This window comes from Crinia signifera, chromosome 6 (genome assembly GCF_055691185.1).
Source record: "Crinia signifera chromosome 6, ASM5569118v1, whole genome shotgun sequence".
Taxonomy (NCBI): domain Eukaryota; kingdom Metazoa; phylum Chordata; class Amphibia; order Anura; family Myobatrachidae; genus Crinia; species Crinia signifera.
Genome location: NC_139222.1, coordinates 101,998,015 through 102,018,351, shown reverse-complemented (window position 1 = coordinate 102,018,351; position 20,337 = coordinate 101,998,015). Strand labels below are relative to the sequence as shown.

At 45.8% G+C, this 20,337-nt stretch overlaps 1 protein-coding gene across 2 annotated transcripts in view; it reads right to left on the bottom strand.

The window, feature by feature from the left end:
- Positions 1 to 3,108: 3,108 nt before the first annotated feature.
- CIMIP1 (ciliary microtubule inner protein 1) overlaps positions 3,109 to 20,337 on the bottom strand; it is a 57,081-nt gene continuing 39,852 nt past the window's right edge. The window contains exons 1-4 of one of the 2 annotated variants that reach the window (XM_083145425.1): positions 15,713 to 15,861; positions 9,799 to 9,880; positions 4,072 to 4,167; positions 3,109 to 3,485 (exon numbers count right to left, since the gene is read on the bottom strand). In XM_083145425.1, the coding sequence (XP_083001551.1) occupies positions 3,330 to 3,485; positions 4,072 to 4,167; positions 9,799 to 9,880; positions 15,713 to 15,780 (402 nt within the window). In that variant the 5' untranslated portion in view covers positions 15,781 to 15,861 and the 3' untranslated portion in view covers positions 3,109 to 3,329. Of the gene's footprint in view, positions 3,486 to 4,071; positions 4,168 to 9,798; positions 9,881 to 15,712; positions 15,862 to 20,337 lie in introns of those variants that run through there. The other variant, XM_083145426.1, reaches the window with a different exon arrangement.

Genomic DNA, 20,337 nt, shown 5'->3' with positions numbered 1-20,337 from the left:
TGATTATCTTTAAGGTGCGTACACACGGGTGCAATTTCAGCACATATCGCTGGGAATATGGTCGCTGAGCATAGCTGCAGACTGGTCAGGGTGTCCATGTTGACCCCCAATGCCAAAAGCTCCTAACATGGGCAAGTACTCATCAGATGTAGACCATGCAAAAATGTTATAAGGTTACCTAGTCTGATGACTGGCTCACAGCACTGAGGTCATAGGTCCGATTCCCACCATAGCCCTTCCTGTGCGGAGTTTGTATATTCTCCCTGTGCTTGTGTGGGTTTCCCTGGGTACTCAGGAGCCAATTAATCTACCATCTAAAAATATACTGGTAGATTAATTGGCTCCAACAAAAATTAACCCTAGAATGAATGTGTATGCTGTGCATGTATATGTGGTAGGTAATGTTCAAACATTGTCTGTAAACTGCAGCGGAATATGAATATATATATATAAACTGATCAATCATAACATTAAAATCGCCTGCCTAATATTGAGTAGAGTGTACGTCCTTCTAGTACCACATAAATAGCTCTGGTTTCTTGAGGTAGCTGGCACCAAGTCCTGTAGTTGAGAGGTCGACCATACCTACATGACTAATGGTGTGTACACACAGGTACAATCAGCATGAGATTTTGACTATATATTGCATATAGATCGCACAAGTTTTTTACCTTGTGATCCCGGTGCGCACTCACGTGGCGGCACAAATCGAAACTCAGATAGACAGGGCAGCAATGAATTGTATGTAAATAGTACAGAGTTAGCAAAGATTGCATGGCACTCGAATCTAAAGTCAAATAGCAAGGGAATCTCACCGTGTGAACACACCATAAGACAGAGGGCCAAATGTAATAGGGTGAGAGTTTCAGAAAGTGAGAGATTTTGGGAGAGTTTTCCTATGTTTTTTAAAGCAGCAATCAATTGCATGGCAAAATCAACCTGGTTTTGCAGTGTAATTGATTGCTGCTTTAAAAAAAGGGGAAAACTCTCCCAAAATCTCTCACTTTCTGAAACTCTCACCCTATTACATTTGGCCCAGAGTTTTTACAGTACATCCCTCAGTTACCAAATTGGATTGAGATCTGGGTAATTTGGAGGCTAAGTCAACATCTTCAACTCTTTGTTCTTGTTCCACAGTCAATTCCTGAGCAATTTTTGCAGTACGAAAGGTGTGATATCCAACTTAAAGAAGCCACTGCTATCAGGGAATACCAAACAAGCTGCAATTCATTGTGTGTGTTCTGAAACCTCACAGCAAGCAAAAACTTCTGAGCAATTTGTACTCAAGTGTGTCAGTGAACCTTTGGTATCTATAATTTGCATGTCTCTGCAGTATATCTGCAAGTCTTTCTATATTCCACAAGCAAAAAACCCTATTATTATTGGCAATGACAGATGGTATGTGATATCATACAGATGCAGTTGGCCTTGTCCAGCGGGGTTCTGGCGATCGGATCGTCAACCGCCAGCCGCCGGAAGGGGCCGCTCTCGCGTTCCCTTCTAACGGAGCCTACTGCTGCCATCCGCCACCTCAACGCCGTTCCCCGCAGCCCCTCGCACCCCCCTAACTCTGCCCGTCTCCCTGAAGCGGAGCCGAGCAGGGTTTCCGTCCCCCGCCTCCGAAAACCTGGGACGTGCGGGCGTGTGAGATGCTCGCACGTCCCAGTCAGATATAGCACCTCTCCGCCGGCAATTGCCAGTGGGGGCATTCTGGTGATCCCCGGTGCTGAATGAGAGGCGCTCCATCTGTATTATGGCTTCATTTGCATGCTTTACTTTTTCTTAATATACTAAACCAGGCATGTCCAACGTTGGCCCTCCAGATGTTGTGAAACTACACATCCCAGCATGCTTTGCCACAGTTTTGCTATTAGAGAATGCTAAAACTGTGGCAAAGCATGCTGGGATGTGTAGTTTCACAACATCTGGAGGGCCACCGTTGGACATGCCTGTACTAAACTATAGTGTTAGCCACGTCCTACAGTATGTGGGCTGACAACGGGCAGATGATTAAATGACTCAATACAGTGTTGTGGCACCACACACACATACTACTATGTGGGCCCCTAGCCATACGCTCTTCTGGTGGGCACTTTATATCTCAGTCTGACACTGGCAGAATGCCACAGCCATGCTCCTAATGCAGATAATGTGTTTTTGCCAAAATACAACTACACCCACACTTTGCTTATCAATTGGTTCAACAAAGCTAATCCTGATCAACATTTTGTAGGGATATATAGTATATAGATTGGGCTAAAACATAAGATTGGGTGGGTGATGATCACAATAACGGTGCGCCCTGTTGGATACAAGTTTATGGCCAGACTCTGGCAGAGACCTGGCCATTTGGCATTGTTTAAATTCAGACACACAATCCATATATAAAAAGCTAACTACTCCTCACCTCTATGAGGTGAAGTATCACCACTGACCACTAGAGGCCACTCAAACGTACTCCTTTGTGAACTAAAAGATGTCATAACAGAAAGCAAAATCAATTTTGGGAGGGACACTGATCTGTTTCACACGTGCTGTATGTGGAGAGAGGGAGCTGTGAAGACAGACATTGGAGGTAGGAGCAGATAGAGACTGGGGTGGGGTGGGGTTGAGAGTTTGTGGGCCACAAACGGTCACAGCTCAAAGTGAAAGCAAAAACGGTCACAGCTCAAAGTAAAAGTACATTGCAGAATCCGATATATTGGCAGTCGTTTAACTAGTCACACACATACTGTAAACTAAAGAAAAAATAGTTTTGTATGCAACTGGCCAAACATAACTCTTCTGATCATGTCATGCTAGGCAACAGCTTGGTCAAACTAGTGCTGCAATATAAAGTTCCTTTGTTTACAGCCGGTTCCTGGGGTTTCCAAGAAGTGATACTGAACACAGAATGTGTAGGCGCACATGAGTTAATATAATCATGTGTAGGGTTAGTAACAGCACTGATACTGTTATTTCCTTGGAAACACATTTCTGAATATTTTGACTTGCAGGAGACAAGCGTTAAACTCTCCGCTTGGAGCTTCATTTCAATCAACATACAGCTGTACTAACCTTTAATGCGATAATGTAAATAGTACAAAATAACAGGCTGGAGGCGAAGCAGACCGTAAATCAGCTTTTATGGTACAATGTTTGCACTCGGTACTTATTTTCTATGCATAGCTTTAACTTTTAGAGATAGTCTTAAATTTGTTTTTCCCATCTTGCTGCCGACAGAGCAAAAATCCTGCTATTTCCATTTTAACCTAATTTTTTACAACTTCTCCAAAGTTTGTTTGGGCTGACAACACATGGTGGAGTCTGTGCTGGCTCCTTACAGGACATTAGTCTAACCCTTCCGCTGGCCAGTTCATTGACTTGCAGAAGTCTCCCTTCAGGTGTTTGGGTCCGCCATAGCGTTCAAGTTGCAGCTCAGCAATGGTGGATCTCCATCCTATTAAGCCCTGAGTGGTTTGGGGAATAGCTGGTGATGGGCCAATCTAGGAATGGGTGGGATAATACAAAAAAAAAGTATTTAGATGAGACAAAGAGAAATATTCATGAATAAAATGTGCATCAGAATTTAAGTGCCTTTTTTGTTCATATGCCACAACTTAGAATTTTCCTTAACATTTGGGGCCTTATTCAGATTTCATCGGTACTGCGCGCATTCGATGTTTCTGCGCATGTGCAGGTGCATGGTGCGTGCACCCACGGCGACCTTTCGGATCGCCGGGTGCACGCACCCATGGCAGCAAGGGGGGGGGGCGGAGATGGGCGGGGAGCGCTGGGCTGCTCCATTACCATATGGGAACGCCCAGCATTCCATGGGCGTTTCCATGAGAACGCTGGGCGTTCTCATGGTAATGAGGCAGTGACGCGGGTGTGGGGGGCGGGTGGCTGACATCACCGGATGTCAGCTGCCCGCCCATATCACGCCAGCGTGCACGCAAATGTAAGTAACTCAAAAGTCACTTATATAAGCGTGCACGCTAAACATCATTCGATGGTCACCGAAAGGCTTTGTTACATAAAATGCATTTCAGTGTTGTCATCGGTATCTTCATAGCTACACAGGTGTCTGACCTTGATGTAGGTTTCCACTGGGGTCAACGGACGAACCTGAAGGTGTTCTGGAACTTTTAATTGGACCTTATTTTCTTCATTCTTAGTTTCCACAAACTGAAATGACAAGCTATGCATTAAAATACAGCTAATTTCCTCTGTTGGGATGCAGTCAAAATCCCGACGGTCAAAATCCCGACGGTCAAAATACCGACAGCAATTGACAGAAAGTCAAAATCCCGACATGGTCAAAATCCCGACATTTAAAATCCCGACATGGTCAAAATACCGACAAGGTCAAAATACCGACATTTCAAATCCCGACAAGTTCAAAATACCGACACATAGAATGTAGACAGGTGAAAAAGTCAACATGACTTTCGGGCGACAGGTCGCGAGGTCGACATGGGTTTTTCACTGTTTCTTGACCCGACATGTGCCGACAGGCGGTATTTCATGCCCTACCATCCACTAGGGCGTGGTGGGAGAATAAAATAGTGTGCCGAGCGTAGCGAGGCACCGTGCCCGAAGCATTGCGAGCGCAGCGAGCTATGCGAGGGGCTGCGGTTGACTTCCAACTGTGTCCATGTCGACTGTGTCGACATTCAGGTAAAAAAACTGTGAAAAGCCCATATCAACCTCGCGAGCTGTCGCCCGAAAGTCATGTTGACTTTTTCACCTGTCTACATTCTATGTGTCGGTATTTTGAACTTGTCGGGATTTTAAATGTCGGTATTTTGACCTTGTCGGTATTTTGACCATGTCGGGATTTTAAATGTCGGGATTTTGACCATGTCGGGATTTTGACTTTCTGTCAATTGCTGTCGGTATTATGACCGTCGGGATTTTGACCGTCGGGATTTCATACCGAATCCCCTCTGTTATATATGTCCTAAGTAATGGTAACACAGAACAGAACAGTAGTATTTTATTTATGGTATACCCCTAAAATGATCAGATGATGTGAGACATCAGCATATAGTTATATTTAAACTAGCTACTTGTGAGCTGGAAATGCCAAAAAATTCTAAACATTTGAATTATGAATCAACATAAAACATTGCCCCATATCGGTTAATATACACGCCCCTTTCAGACACAAATTCTGGGTCCATCCGAACATAATGAATATGTCACCATGAAGATGAACAATGGTTCCGGTTGGTCAACAGACAATAGGTCGACATGTGAAAAAGGTTTACATATAAAAAAAGGTCGACATCGAAACACAAGAAAATTGCCACCATGTTAGTGACTGACACCTGAAAAAGTCGACATGCATTTTTCATTATTATTTTTTTCTTTAAACCGACTTTTTCTTACGTCTCTATTCACGTTGGCATAGAGGGAGAATAGAGAGAGTGTGCCGAGTGTAGAACCTAAAGCGAGGGGACATGCTACACTCATTGGGGTCCATGACAACATATGTCAATGCAGACAAAAGTTGTGGGGAAAAATTGTGTCAACGTTTTCCTGTGTTGGCCATTTCCACCTTTTGCTTGTGCTGACCTTTTCTCTATGCCAACCTATTGCTTGTCGACCTTTTCCACGTGTCAACCTATTGACTGTCGACCTAGACGCTGTTGACCTTCCACACTGCACTTCTGTCTGTCCTACATAATCATATTGAGTCATTAAAGGTGGATCCAATGAGCTCCTTGGGACGTAACCTGACCAGAATAACCAGGGAACACCTTTTCAGACTGCAGCCGGGAAAAACCTTGGCAGAAGCAGGGTCACGAACCCAGGTCATGTGACCTGGCTTGACTCATTTACACTGTCATGACATGGATTTTTCTGGGGGCTGTCGGGGTATAAGCTAATATATCAAAGATTTGGCTTTCACATCATTAATAAATGGAGTCACTGCTGGCAATAGCTCTACTGGTACTATGGGCCTTGCAAACAGGTCAGCGCCGCCCCGCCAAATGCCCCCTCGCCCACATTGCCCGCATCCCCTTGGTAGCAAGTGGCCAGACCATGTTACACAGTGGCGTAACTACCGATGGTGCAGGGGGTGCAGCTGCTATGGGGCCCGGACTGTCCCAGGGGCCCGCTGCATCCCCTGCACCCTGTCACACCAGACCAGCGGGCGTGCAGAGCAGAGCGCAGGAGCGTGCTGTTGAGGGGTCCGGCTAGGACATGGAGAGACAAGCCTGCTCTCCTGCTGCAGCGCACAGAACGCTCTCTGCGGCAGGCTCAGCACTGTAGGGGGAAGCGGTATTAGAGGAAGATTTGGCGTGAAGCAGCAGCGGGGCCACTAAGAGGAGCCAGCCCTCAGAAGATGGATGTGCCGTGCCGGTAATTTGAAATGTTAGGGCAGCAGCAGCGCGGACTGGACTCCAGTGCTCAGCGTTTTTTAAGCTCTGTCCACTGACCGCAGGACCTGCAGTTAGTGGACAGGGCCTCTAATGCTGAGCGCTGGAGTCCCATCCATGCTGTTGCAGCATTGTTAATGTAACAAAGCCTTTTCTTAATACTCAAATCTCCACCGTTTTCATCCGCTTTATTAATATGTGCCAAGTGATTCCTCATCCCTGCAGTTAAAGGCAGGTGGCACATAAGAGGTTAAAGACGGGCAGGGTACCTTGTTTATTTTGTGATAATTGCAGTATTGGGCAATAATGTATTTTATGTTGGTCTGTCTCTATACCTCACTGTCTGTCTCTCTCCCCTTCGCTGTTCCTCCTTCTGTCTCTCCCTGTTGCTGTCCCTCCTCTCTCTCTCCCCATCTCTGTCACCTTCTCACCCCATCGCTGTCTCTCTCTCCCCCCAATGCTCTCACCCTCTCTCCCCAATACTGGACCTCCCTGTCTTTCTCCCCATCAATATCCCTCCTTCTTTTTCTCCCCGACATTGTCCCTGGGGGGGGGGGGGCCCTTTCAGTATTTAGCTATGGGGCCCATGAAGTTCTAGTTACGCCTCTGCATGTGCATATACGCGCATGCGCAGACCCCCTACAAACGGGTCTGAATTGAAAATGATGAGGTAACCCGCAAAGTAGCGAAACAATGGCTCTGCCATTTAATTATAGCGCTAACCAAAGAAAAGCACTGGAGGAAATATATCGCTGAAACAATTATCACAGCTGGTCTTTTGTAAATTATAAAGAGTTCATTATGTTTCTGTGATCTACTGTACTGTATCCACTACTTTATTACTTTCATATTTGCTAACTGTTCCGGAATGTACAGGTGACTTTCAAATTTCGGGGCATTCTCAGGGACTCCCTGGAGAATCTGGGCCATGCTCACTACCTTATTTAGATGAAGCTGTAATTCATAATTGACTCTGCCATATTGTGACTGACACGATGGCATTGCACGGTGGCGGGCCGGGGACGTGCTGACCTGCACTTGCGCTTTCCATTTTGGGACAAAAGTAGGCAAGTATGATTTTCATGTATTTATAAACACTGTTAAAAATTAAAAGAGTCTATATATAAAATTTGGGGCCAGACGTACTAAGCTTGACAAGTGATAAAATGGAGAGTGATAAACCACCAACCAATTAGCTCCTAACTTCCACGTTACAGACTGGGTTTGAAAAATAGAGCTGTTTAACTGGTGGTTTATCTGGATATACAGATGGAGCCACTCTCATTAGATCGGCTCCTGATGATGCCTTCGCCGTCCGCCAGGAAGAGGAGTGCGCGGATGAGACACGTCCCCACTCCCTGCCCGTCTCCCCACTCTGCTCGCTCCCTGCCCGTCTCCCTTAATGCAGCAATGGGGAAGTACCCAGACCCAGCTCCCTGACGCCCAGCTGATGCGCGAGTGAGTGGGACATTCACGCCTCCCTGCCCAGCCATCTGCTGTCCGCCAGCTCTGCCAGAAACATTGCCATAGCGAGCTGGCAGCATGGCTGAGAGGGGCTACATCTGTATATTTGCTGCTGCATCTATCAGTACATATACATTCTTAGCTGTAAGCACAGATAAATAATAATAAGTGACCCTCAACATTCACTTAGCTGACACCTACTATAGTGTATATTAATACATAGATAGATCTCACATCACGCAAGGTGGCAATAGAAAATCTTATCACTGCATATTATTAATTAGTCCTCGCAGTGTGACTTGTTCCCTATTCATCAGGGTTGTTAAGCAACGGCTTCTCTGCTGCAATAAGGCTTTCATTACTTTGCAGTACAGTCATTGCAACAAAGTACAAAACTAGCGCTAGTTCTGGCTGTCTGCCAGGTTGTAGGGTAATATTTGGGGGGGGAATGTATACAATCTTTGCAAAACTACAACTGAAGTAGTGTACACACGGTGCGGTTTAATTTCTATTCAATCCCGATTCCTGGCGCCATGTGTACATTCGATTTAGACTATACAGATCTGTACTATATAGCCTTCCCTTCACATTCTATTTTTCGATTTTGATGCCACGGGGCCACACATCGGGATCGAAAATGATAAGCAAAGTCCAGAAATACACTACATCGAACAATATGTACAGTGGCGTAACTATGAAATATCCCCCCCCCTGTCGCAAATTTTGGCAGCGCATGCCGGGTCCTACTTGCCACGCTAAAAAGCAAACACTTTGCTACACAGTGAAAATGCTCAGATGTTTAGGGTAGTCCCCTGCCTGCACAGCCTAGCTGTAAAGGCAGGTGCAGAACCGCCCTGTGATGTATTGGCCTGTACATATACTGTTGAATTATAGCCATTTTTGAAATTGCCCTGTGCTTTCCAGCCATGCATTATGCAGTTGTTGGATACAGCTTCTTACTAGATACAACTTTGGCCTAATTCAGAACTGCTCGCTAAACAGTGTACACTCACTAAGACACCATCAAATAATTTCTCCTACCATCGGTAATAAAAGTCAGTCTAAACTTACATTTATTACAGCCGCTATCCGCCGAAAAGGAATTGGGCGCTGACATCATGTGACGTCAGCCGCCCGCCCTGAGCAGAGATCGGCCCACTTGTGCTCCCAGGGGAAAGCCCAGCGTTTTTATGGGGAGGCTCATAAAATGCTGGGCGTTCCCCTTTTGCCACCCCCTGGTTTCTCCCTCCCCTACCCGTGCAAATGCTTCGGTGAGTGTGATACTTGCTGAGGCCATTTGCATGGGGGTCTGCACATGCGCAGACCCCCCACCATCGGAACGGGGCCGATTTCATTCCCGTCCACTGGGACCTGAATTAGGCCCTTTTTTGCAATGTAGAGAACAGCACAAAGTTGTACATTTTCCCAAAGCAATGACATTAAGGGTAAATAAATATATCATTTTTATTATAGAATTAAATATTAATGTTTCATTAACATGTACTACAATTAGCACTACCAATTTATGATTTGAAACCAATATTACAGTATGTTCTAAATAATATATTTATCTAGGTTTACAGATAAAAAAGAAGTGTAACTTAGAAACTTATGGCATAGGCTGTCAGGATCCAAAAATATCTTTAAACATTAAAGGCTCTGGAAGTTTGTTTCTGTACATTTCAGCACAAATGAAACCCTGCAATGCATGAATAATTCAGATAATCAGTGGGGCCCCTTGACTTTCCTGGCCTGCTTCGTTATGCTGTCTGCATTGCTTAATGACCAGCGCCCCCTGCTGGCTTTTCTATGGACAAGTCCATTGAACCAGCCGTGACATCCAGCTGTCTAAATTGAAGATGGTGGGTGTAGCACTTTCTTGAACACCATGCATCAAAACAGCCCTAGACAATATATACATTAGAACAATATCTGCTTTACATCGTTTTCATATAAGGATGTGTACCTCGTTAGGAGATGTTTTTAAAAATCCCCAATTATCAGGCCACAGTTTGGCAGTTTCCACCTCTGACTTGACATGTGATTTCCTAAAACAGATAACACAAAGAAAGCATTAGAGTTTTATTATTTTAAATTGTTTCTGTTTAAAAGTAAATCTTAACACAGGTAGTGGGTGGATATAATGCTTACATACAGTACATACAGTATACTGTATTGCGAGTGCGACAGCCACAGACATTTGCTTTGATTTGTTACAGCACAGCACTGTCCACTTTTAAACGATGATTAAGGGATATACATTTGCATATATTATCCATGTCTGACTTTCACTTCTGGAATAAAAGGTTTAAATGATTTGTCCTTAGATGTACTCTAGATGAGAATACAAGTGTCTCTGCAACCCCCGCACAGTGGTCACTGCTCGCATTCTGCAAGTTACCGTGGGTACTGCTAATGGCAGGGTCGTCAGTACACTGTGGTTCTGCTAACTGGAGCCTTTGGTGAAAAAAAACAAAACCTAATACACAGCAGTTCTGTTCTATGTTCCTTTTTACATAGTTACAATCTCCTATAAACAGATTGCAATGTTTACTCATAAAAAATATATATTATTGCAATAGTAATGGTCAAACCGTTCCTCCCAACTACCCATAGTTGCCTACCCTCCTGCATTCTGCAGGAGACTCCCTGAAATAACACCAATCTCCCTCTCTCCCTCATTAGTCTACCAATCTCCCTCATTTCACCTAGCCCACATTACATGGTTACATTTTTTGGGGAAAAAGGAATGAGAGATAGATACATTTACATTGAATCATCAGTACCATTTCCCAGCACTTTACCAAGTATAGTAGCTCTTACTAACTGCTTTGGGGCTCATCTACATTTGGATATAAGCCATTTTAAAAGATTCCTCTCAGATGTAGCAGTACACACCCACACTTCTTGATGCCTCTTTGACAATCTCTCTTCACAATCTCTCCATATTTGGAACAAGACACGCCCTTTGGGTGGAGCATGACATGCCCCCTCAATGAGGCGCTGCGCAAAATTATCCTACCAATTCTAATCTCCCTCAAACTAGTTTTCAAAAGAAGGCAAGTATGCAACTACCCCATTTCTTGTGACTGTCCCACTGTGGGTCCTATTCAGTAACGATCGTTCCCAGGCATATTCGCACTGGGGATCAATGTTTTTGCTCTGTGCGTATATGCTAAAATGTGCATGGCTGCTGTGTGGACTTCTGCAACTTGCACAGTTTCCGAGGCAATTGCATGAGGGGTGGGGGGGGGAAGGATGGAGGCAGTCAGGGGGGTGGCTTATGGGGGAGCCCAGCTTATGCTGGATGTGCCAGCAAAAACGGTAGGTGCTGGACTTTCCCATGCGAGCACAGACAGGCGTGGGCGGCTGATGTTGCATGATGTCAGTGCCCGCCCCATTCTCAGAGCCGAACACCGCAAATATAGGTCAGTCATGACTGACATATTTGCGAACAAGGGAAAAAATAATTAAATGGTCGACAACCATCAAATGATTTAGTCCCTTCTGTGCGAATATGATGTTTATGCTAAACATCCATTCACAATGCGGCTGGGATGTTCACGTGGAGGTCAGGCATTTGCTCGCTTAACGCTAGATGGCTTTCTAAGCAGTGAATTTACGCTGCTTACGAGTCAATGTGAATCAGGCCCAATGTATGTAGGTTTGGTGGGGGAAGCGCCACCACTGCACTGCAGATCAGCATATGAATAAATGGCGTGTCATGTGCATGGTATCTATTTACAGAGCAGTGAGCACCTGGCGGTTGCTCAGCAGCCCGAGAGCGATTGGCTTGCCCCCACATTAATGGATACAGTGGTTTGACATGAGACAACAATCCTTCAAAATGAAGATCCACCCCATCACCTCGAGCCCATGCCCCCATTTAGTGGCGCATACGTCTTCGGCAAAGGGGAGATGATGCTTTCATGATAAGCAATGTTGGGAGGTATGGGCAAACCCCTGCAAAATGTACTGTTATACATGCACACGTTGTGATGTCATTTGTGATGATGGCATTATTAGCTTCATGGCTTTAGGAACTTTTTCTGATATTTTGGGTCTGATTTAGAGTCACACACAAAGCAGACTTATACACAGTCACACATCTACATGGGTGTCACTGCAAGGTAATGGGGTGTATGCATAGGACACCAATATAATTGTTAAATAGTGTTTAGGCCACACAGTGAACCTTAACCAGGCTTATTGTGGAGTAGCAGTAACAGTGGTAAATGCAGCAACATGTACAGGATCATAACTACAGATGGAGCGCCTGTCAGCCAGCGTCAGCACGTCCCAGTCAGCACGGCGGCGGGGAGTGGATTCCCTGCCCGTGTCCACTTCAGGGAGACAGCAGGGCGAGTGGGGGCTACGGGGGAGCCGTAGGGAGCCGGCAGGCTCCGACAGAACGGGACACACGAGCGTCTCATGCTCACGCGCCCCCTTCTGTCGGCGATTGATTCTATCATCAGGAGCTGCTCCATTGAGAGCTGCTCCATCTGTAGGGTGGAGCAGATGGTGCTTAGAACATGGCATATTAGCCATGCGAGTGCACATAGATTGGGCCTGATTCACTAAGCTGCTTATGATTGCAGCCTAGCGAACAGGTAAATGCTGCCCACTGCCTGGCCGAACGCCTGCCCCCCCCACCGCGCGAACCCCTCCTTGTACGGTAACACATGGCCTAGCATGTGGCTGCACCGCCGAAATATCATTCGATGGTTGCTCCCCATCAAATGATTTTTCTGCCATTTGCTAATAAATGTCAGTCTAAACTGACTTTTATTATGCCCGCAGATCGCCAAAAATGGGATGGGCACTGTCGTCATGTGGCGTCAGCCATCCTCCCCGAGAAGGCTTCTCCATGCCTGCGTGTGCAGTGGAACGACCAGCGTTTTAATGGGGGCACCCATAAAGCGCTGGGCTGTTCCCCTGCTGATGGCCTGTATGCCTGCCTCCTTCCTTTTCTTCCTCAAACAAATGGCTTGGCGAGTGTGAAACTTGCGGAAGCCTTTCGCTCAGGGTTTGCGCATGTACAGACCCCTGAATTCAGACCTGAACTAATGGGTCTGAATTGGCCCCATTGTTCACTGACAGTTCTCCCGACGCCACACACACGCACATACACATACACACTGCTCACACAACATTACCACCTGGGGGGGGGGGGGGGGGGTGTGTGGAGCTCTACCTTGTATAATGGGGGTTATTCTATTTTATTTGCAAAGGCACAATCACTCTCTTATGGACAAAACCATATGCACTGCAGGTGGGACTGATGTAACATGTGCAGAGAGAGTTAGATTTCGGTGTTTTATTGTTTATGTGCAGGGTAAATACTGGCTGCTGATATCAGTTTGAAGTACAAATCCCACCTAAATCTAATTCTCTCTGCACATGTAACATCTGCCCCACCTGAGTGCATATGGTTTTGTCCATTAGAGAGTGATTGTGCCTTTGTGAGTGAACCAGAACAACCCCCAATGTGTATAAGGGACTCTTCTGTGGCATAATGTGTAACAGGGTCTATGCAGAGAAGATCATTGGGGCAGACCTTCCCTCTTTCCAGGACCTGTACCTGTCCAGAGCAAAAAATGCGGGCAACGAAGATCGTTAAGGACCAGCTACATCCTGGCCATGGCTTGTTTAACCTGCTGCCATCAGGCAGAAGCTACAGGGCCATTCCCACCAGCTCCTCCAGGGAAGTTTCTTCCCTCAGGCGGTTCACCTGCTGACACGTGAACTCCTGAACAACTCACTGTCTAGTCACGCTATAACCCTCTGCACATAATCTAACACTGTGTCCCCTCGGAATATCTTTCTGTATGACTGTCTGTGTCCCCCCACATGTTTATATTGTATACTGTATACTTGTAACCCTCCTGGCTGTTGCTCAGCAAACTGAAAACAAATTCCTAGTATACGCAAGTATACCAGGCCGATAAAGCTGATACTGTGTACACTGTGTGGTGTAATGTGAATAACTATTCACCGTGCGGTGTAATGTTAATTGGCACTATTCTGTGGCATGCCCCTTCCCCATAAAGCGATACCTCCTATATTTGTGACGAGCACCATTAGTGCACACTGTTCGGATTTTAAATATGTGGTTGGAACCAATTATCTTTCTGGTGCAGGGCACCAAAATGACTGCTTATAGCTCTGGTACGCAGTGGTAGGACCAACCAATATTAATGGTTTCCCAATGCAAAAGTGACCATTGATGATCACTTAAAATTTTGACATTGATGGCAACCATCGATAGTGAGAGCAATCTAAAAATGAAGTGGGGATGTTGCCCATAGCAACCAATCAAAGTCTACTTATCATTTCACTATTGCCTCCTAGAAAATGGGTAGAGCATAGAAATAATCTGATTGGTTGCTATGGGCAAAATCCCCACTTTTCACTTTTGAAACCTTTGGTAAATGTATCCCTTAGTGAATGTGCAATTATGATCTATGCAAATGAGTTTAAGAGTCTTTGTAATAAATAAAACCACATCATTATATGTATATCATTACTGACATTTGTCAGGGCTGGGCACTACAATTCTCCTCTTGACAGCTCCTTGCTGACATTTTTCAAACACAGGGCGAAATGCACTAAACAAAAAATGCGTTAAACCCCCTGGTTTCTCGGTTTTTACCGCATTTTCATATGCAGTAAAGCCCCAACTTTGCTGCAGGGGGTTACGCCAGCTCTAGCTGGCATAACCCCATAGAAGCCTATTGGCTTCCTTTCGCATTCCCCTGCCGTCCCACCCTGCACCACTCCCTCCTCACCTCTGTCCAGGCAGCCTACTGCTGTGCTGCCCGGACCAGTGACCTCTTCCTCCCTGCACCTCTTCCGGGTGCAGGGAGGAGGAGGCGGAGCCTGGCAGCCCCTGCAGCCATCTCAGCATGGAGCTGCAGGGCAGGAGAATGGGGGAGAGCCACCAGGGACTGCACACACGTCGCCGGGCACATCGCAAAGGGAAGCTGTAAACACAAGAGATGTCCTTTGCATTAATAATGGCATATGTTAGTGTATACTGTATGCGATTATTAACAATGCGAATGCCGACGATGTGTGGGGGAGGACGTTAGTGCATCCCGCCCACAGTCTTTGACTTCGAATCTTATTACATCATACTATTTCATGTTTTAAATATTCCTACTGTTTAAATAACATACTACTGTGTTTCCCCGATTATAAGACCTACCCTGAAAATGAGCCCTACACTTGGTTATGGAAACTGGTCCAAAATAAGCCCTAAGCCGAAAATAAGCCCTATCAAAATCCCCATTATCTGAGTCCGTGCACTAAATTCAATTCCGCTGCAGTAATGTATCACCTCTGGGACCCGCTCCCGGTTCCAGGGATGCATTGCGCCTGATGTCACCGCACACATACATGCGGCTTCTGTACACAGGTGGGAGTGCAGTAAATCAGCAGCAGTGGAAAGCATGAAAAACTAGTGAGGAGCAGGTCTGGGGGCATGGTGGCTATAAAAGCATGACTGGGGACATGGTGGGCATGTAAATTAAAATAAGCCCTACCCCGAAAATAAGCCCTAGGGAGTTTTTTGTTAAAAAAATAACAGTGTCTTATTATCGGGGAAACACTGCAAAAGGCAATTAAAAGAATAAACAAATAATTAATTCTGTACTATACATAAATAGAGATATTTCCTAGAACAAAACACTATATACTGTTACTGTATACACAAATCATCCTAAAACGCTTTATAAACAGAGCTATCTGCCTTCTGTGAGTACAGTAAATATGTTTTACGGTCTCTATGTACACATATAGAATCCACTGAACTGTGTGCATACACTCCCCCTGCATGATGTACACAGATAAGATGTAGCATTAGAGACATAGGAATTTACCAGATCATATCCTGTGCCACAAAGTTGATCTCTTTGGCTGGCTGAGGGCTGTGCTGTGGAGCTGCCATGTATGTAGGTGCACACTGCTTCTTGTTCCCTGCAACCTAGACAGCTGAGAGGTGTTTACAATCATATTGCCAGGCAACAGGTGTCAGGCAGCCACATGTCAAAGGGGAACTCATTGCGTGGGTGGGCTGTGCCATTTATGTTTTTAGATACTTTTATTTAATTAGCTGTGAGGTTTTTATGAACTGCATACCTTTCTAATTATTATTGTGAGTAAAAGCTATACAGTTATTTCACTTTGTTTTTGTGAGAGCAACGACAACACTGATTTTGTTGGTTCAGGTGTCATTCAATAGGGGTTGTGATCTATATGTGAAATAAGGTTGCAGAATTCTGATACGTTGTCAGGTTGTTGGAGAATAAAGTGTCAAAGTTGTCGGACAGAGTGGGCGTTATATGGGCATATTGAAGGGCGTGGTTATAAAAGTGGGCAAAAGTGCTGGGCGGTGACCTCGCTCGACTGAGAGAGCTTAGGGCCGATAGACCTCACAAACATTCGGCAAAAAAAATAGGTATTACATCTCAAAACCTAGCCAGCTCTGCTGGTCTGCATTCGCTCGGACAATCCGCACTCACCATAGCGAAAATACTTTCACCTGTATGCAATACTAACCCATGCAATGCTCAATTTGCTCTCATTAAACAAGTAAGCAACTGCAAGCCACACACACCTCAAGGTGCGTACACACGGGGGCGATTTTGTGTAATATCGCGGGAAATATGGTCGCTAAGCGTCCATATTGCCCGCGATGGGAGTGTGCACCGGCGATATATCGCCGGGTGCGCGCTCCAGTTTTTACCCCTGTAGTGATCGCTGGTCGCAGGAACATGCTCCTGCGACCAGCTGATTACCACTGCCGGGCTCCCCCGGCAGTTTCTTTTTCATCAGCGAACATCTCTGGTCGCTGATGAAAAGGAGAAACTGAGCAATATATTGCTCAGCCATATATTGCTAGCAATATATGGCTGAGCAATATATCTCCCCCGTGTGTACGGGGCTTTACACCACACATTTCCTGGTCAATTTTACACAATTGTTTCCACTGGCACAATTACAGTCAAAACTTTAATAGGACACAGTGTGATAAAACTATATTAAGTGTAGTAATGCATAACTTTAGAACATTAGTGCAAGTCTCTCTTTGTTTACCCACTATATCATTGGTACTCTTTACCTAGCACAGCGCCCATCGCGGGCATCGCGGCCCTCGCATGCACTAAAAAACGGGTGCGACGCGATGGACTTCCCCCTGAAGTCTGAAATGGCCCCCACAATTGTTAACGCCACCCCACGATCAACGTGAACCCGAAGCGTGGCGAGCGCAGCGAGCCCGCGAGGGGCGGCGGTACGCGTCCTCCGACCTTTTCATACCCCCACTATCCACGTCGGCGTGGAGTTGAGAATAGAATAGTGTGGCGAGCGCAGCGAGCCACCGAGCCCCGCGAGGGGACGCGGATACCTTCACAGGTAAACGCGTCCCTTCGCGGGCTTCACAGGTGTCCGCGTCCCCTCGCGGGGCTCGCTGCGCTCGCCACGCTTCGGGCTCGGTGGCTCGCTGCGCTCGCCACACTATTCTATTCTCAACTCCACGCCGACGTGGATAGTGGGGGTATGAAAAGGTCGGAGGACGCGTACCGCCGCCCCTCGCGGGCTCGCTGCGCTCGCCACGCTTCGGGTTCACGTTGATCGTGGGGTGGCGTTAACAATTGTGGGGGCCATTTCAGACTTCAGGGGGACTATTAGGGCTCTGTCGCCCATTTAACATTGTTTCCTATGGACAAATCGCGGGCATTGAGGCATTGAACACAAAAATCGCGTCCATTGACACTTTTAACATTGATCCCTATGGGAAATCGCGGCCATTGCGTCGCACCCGTTTTTTTAGTGCATGCGATGGCCGCGATTTTTTACCCCCAATGACCGCGATGCCAATCGCGGGCGCCGTGCTAGGTAAAGAGTACCATATCATTAACTATGCATGCTCCCGAGCATCATTAGTGACCCCCCCCTTCCCCTGTCATCTGTACATGCACCTCAATCTGTCAATATAGTAAGAGCGTGTGTAAGGAGTGGAGGGCGAGTGACATCATGATATTGGTCAGTGTGTATGCGCTATATCGTTCTTTCCGCCGATATTTTTTTTACAATATCGGAGGTGCCGGGGATCGCTAAGGGTCAGATGTATCAAGCTTCAAAAAGTGATAACATGGAAAGTGATAAACAACCAGCCAATCAGCTCCTTACTACCATGCTACAGGCTGGGTTTGAAACACAACAGATAGAAGCTGATTGGCTGGTTGTTTAGCACTCTCCACTTGTGAGTGTGTACCCAGTTTAGTCATTAGATGAACGCATTGTAGAACACACAATTGTTTTTTCCTACCTTTACATGTGAATTTGCCCTTTAATATATGTAAGTGGATCAGCAATGTATGAAAGCCTTTGTGCATTAGCTCAGTTGTAGCAGCAGTGACAATTTCTGCCAGATTTGTGGTGAGCACCTTCTGCAACTGGAAACTATTAATTAACTTATTTATTATCCGGGCCTCTCTCTGTTGGCAGCTGTGCAGCATTATAGAATATGAGCCCTAGAGGTCCCCACACATTATGGCGTCTTCTCCCCTCGCAGAAGTTGCTTGCAATGTCCCCTTGAGCCAGGAGCAAGGATATCATGCGGGTCTTTTGCATACGATATATCCAGGGAGCCGATAGGTTGTCCAGGCCCCTAAAAATGGAGCATGGCCACTGGTGTGGGAGAGGCCACACCCCCAGGAAAAAATAAACAAGAAGAAGAGAGATGGCAGGCTGCCGTTGCAGCTGTCTCTCTCCCCAGCTTAGAACACGGCACTGAGCAGCATGTGCTGAGCTGGGGAGAGAGGCTGTGCTGCGGCGGCAGCCTGTCATCTCTCTCCCCACTGCCTGGCTCCCTGCAATGGAGGAGGGGGAAGCGGGACCCAGGCCCATCCAACAGACCCAGGCCTGTGTAAAAATTACACCCTCCCCCCTCGATGCCACTGGATATATTGCATACAATCCCAGCCAAGCCTACCAGGCTTGGAAGCAATCCTGCAGATTGTTTCTCTAGCTGGTGTGACTCGGAGCTGCGGTGCGCTGCACATGAGACCGTGCATCACATCAGACCTCCTGTTATCACCTGCAGTTTGGGCTCTTCTCCTGTGATTGATTCCTGCAATTGCAGGAAAAGAGCCCAAATTGCGGGTGAATGACCCAGTGTATGGACTCTAAATGCACATATGCAAAGCTCCAGAAAGATGTTGGCATGGACCCAATGAGTGTAACGTGTGTCCTCTCATGGCTCGCTTCGTCATGCTTCGGGATCACATGGATCGGAAACTACAGTATGAACAAATGATCTGAGTGAGAAAAATTGTGACACACTCATGTAAACCCTTTCATGCGTCGACCATTGACAAGTCGACCTATTGACTGTGTCAACCTTTTGTCAGTCAACCAAGTGCATGTAGAACTTTTGCCTATCGATCAATAGTGGTCGACCAATTGACTGTCGACCTAACAACCAGAACTACGTGCCAGATGATTATTGGGACAGTAGGACAGTTTCCTCAAATAAACAATTGTTATGCACTTATACTGCAAAAACAAAACTGTAAAAGCTGTGAAACTTCCATAGGACTAACCTAATGATTTTCACATATATTCACGTTCACATACAGGACCAGATGCTCTAAGCTTCAAAAGTGATAAAATTGAGAGTGATAAACAACCATCCAATCAGCTGCAACCTGTCATATTTCAAACACAGTCTGTAACATGTCAGACAGGAGCTGATTGGCCGGCTGTTTATCACTCTCCATTTTATCACTTTTTGAAGCTTAGTGCATCTGGCCCACATTCTGTATAATATTACAGATAATTATATGACAGTTTCAGTCTTGACTCTTCAAACTAATGAAAGAAAACTTCTAATTGGTTTCCATAAGAGATCACTTTCCTTGCTAAAGTCTAGGTACATAACCTAACCACATCTATCTTTCCAGAGCTGTTTTCTGTAAATTCACTCATTTCCAAAAATCCTAACCCCTGATCTTCTCTTCTTTGTTGAGGTAAACACATTTATATGTGCATTGTGCAGAAATAATTACCTTTCTAGCCAAGCTTCCTTTAGGCTAATGCCAATCATGCCTAATGCTAAATGCCAGGCTTGGTTGCTATGGGTTACGACTCAGCATGCTATCTGTACTGACATTGTACATCACGCTTGGCTGAGACTGCATATTCTTTTGTTGAAGGTACAAAATCTTAATAGCTTAAGAGCACAGGAAAAATGTTTTATTTATTCAGTAGACATCTGTGCTCCTGTGTGCTCAGAGATAACAATTGTAATTACTATTCAGCATCTTGGAGATCAGTAAACCTATTTCAATAACACAGAACTTGTTGTTTTCACCCAGGTGCTGTGACCTATTGGAGTTTCAATTACCAATTAGCCAGCAATTAAATTAGTACCGTCTCTAATCGGGCTCAGCAAATGTTATTCATTGTCCTATTTATGTGATCGCGGCCATTTCTTGGTGGT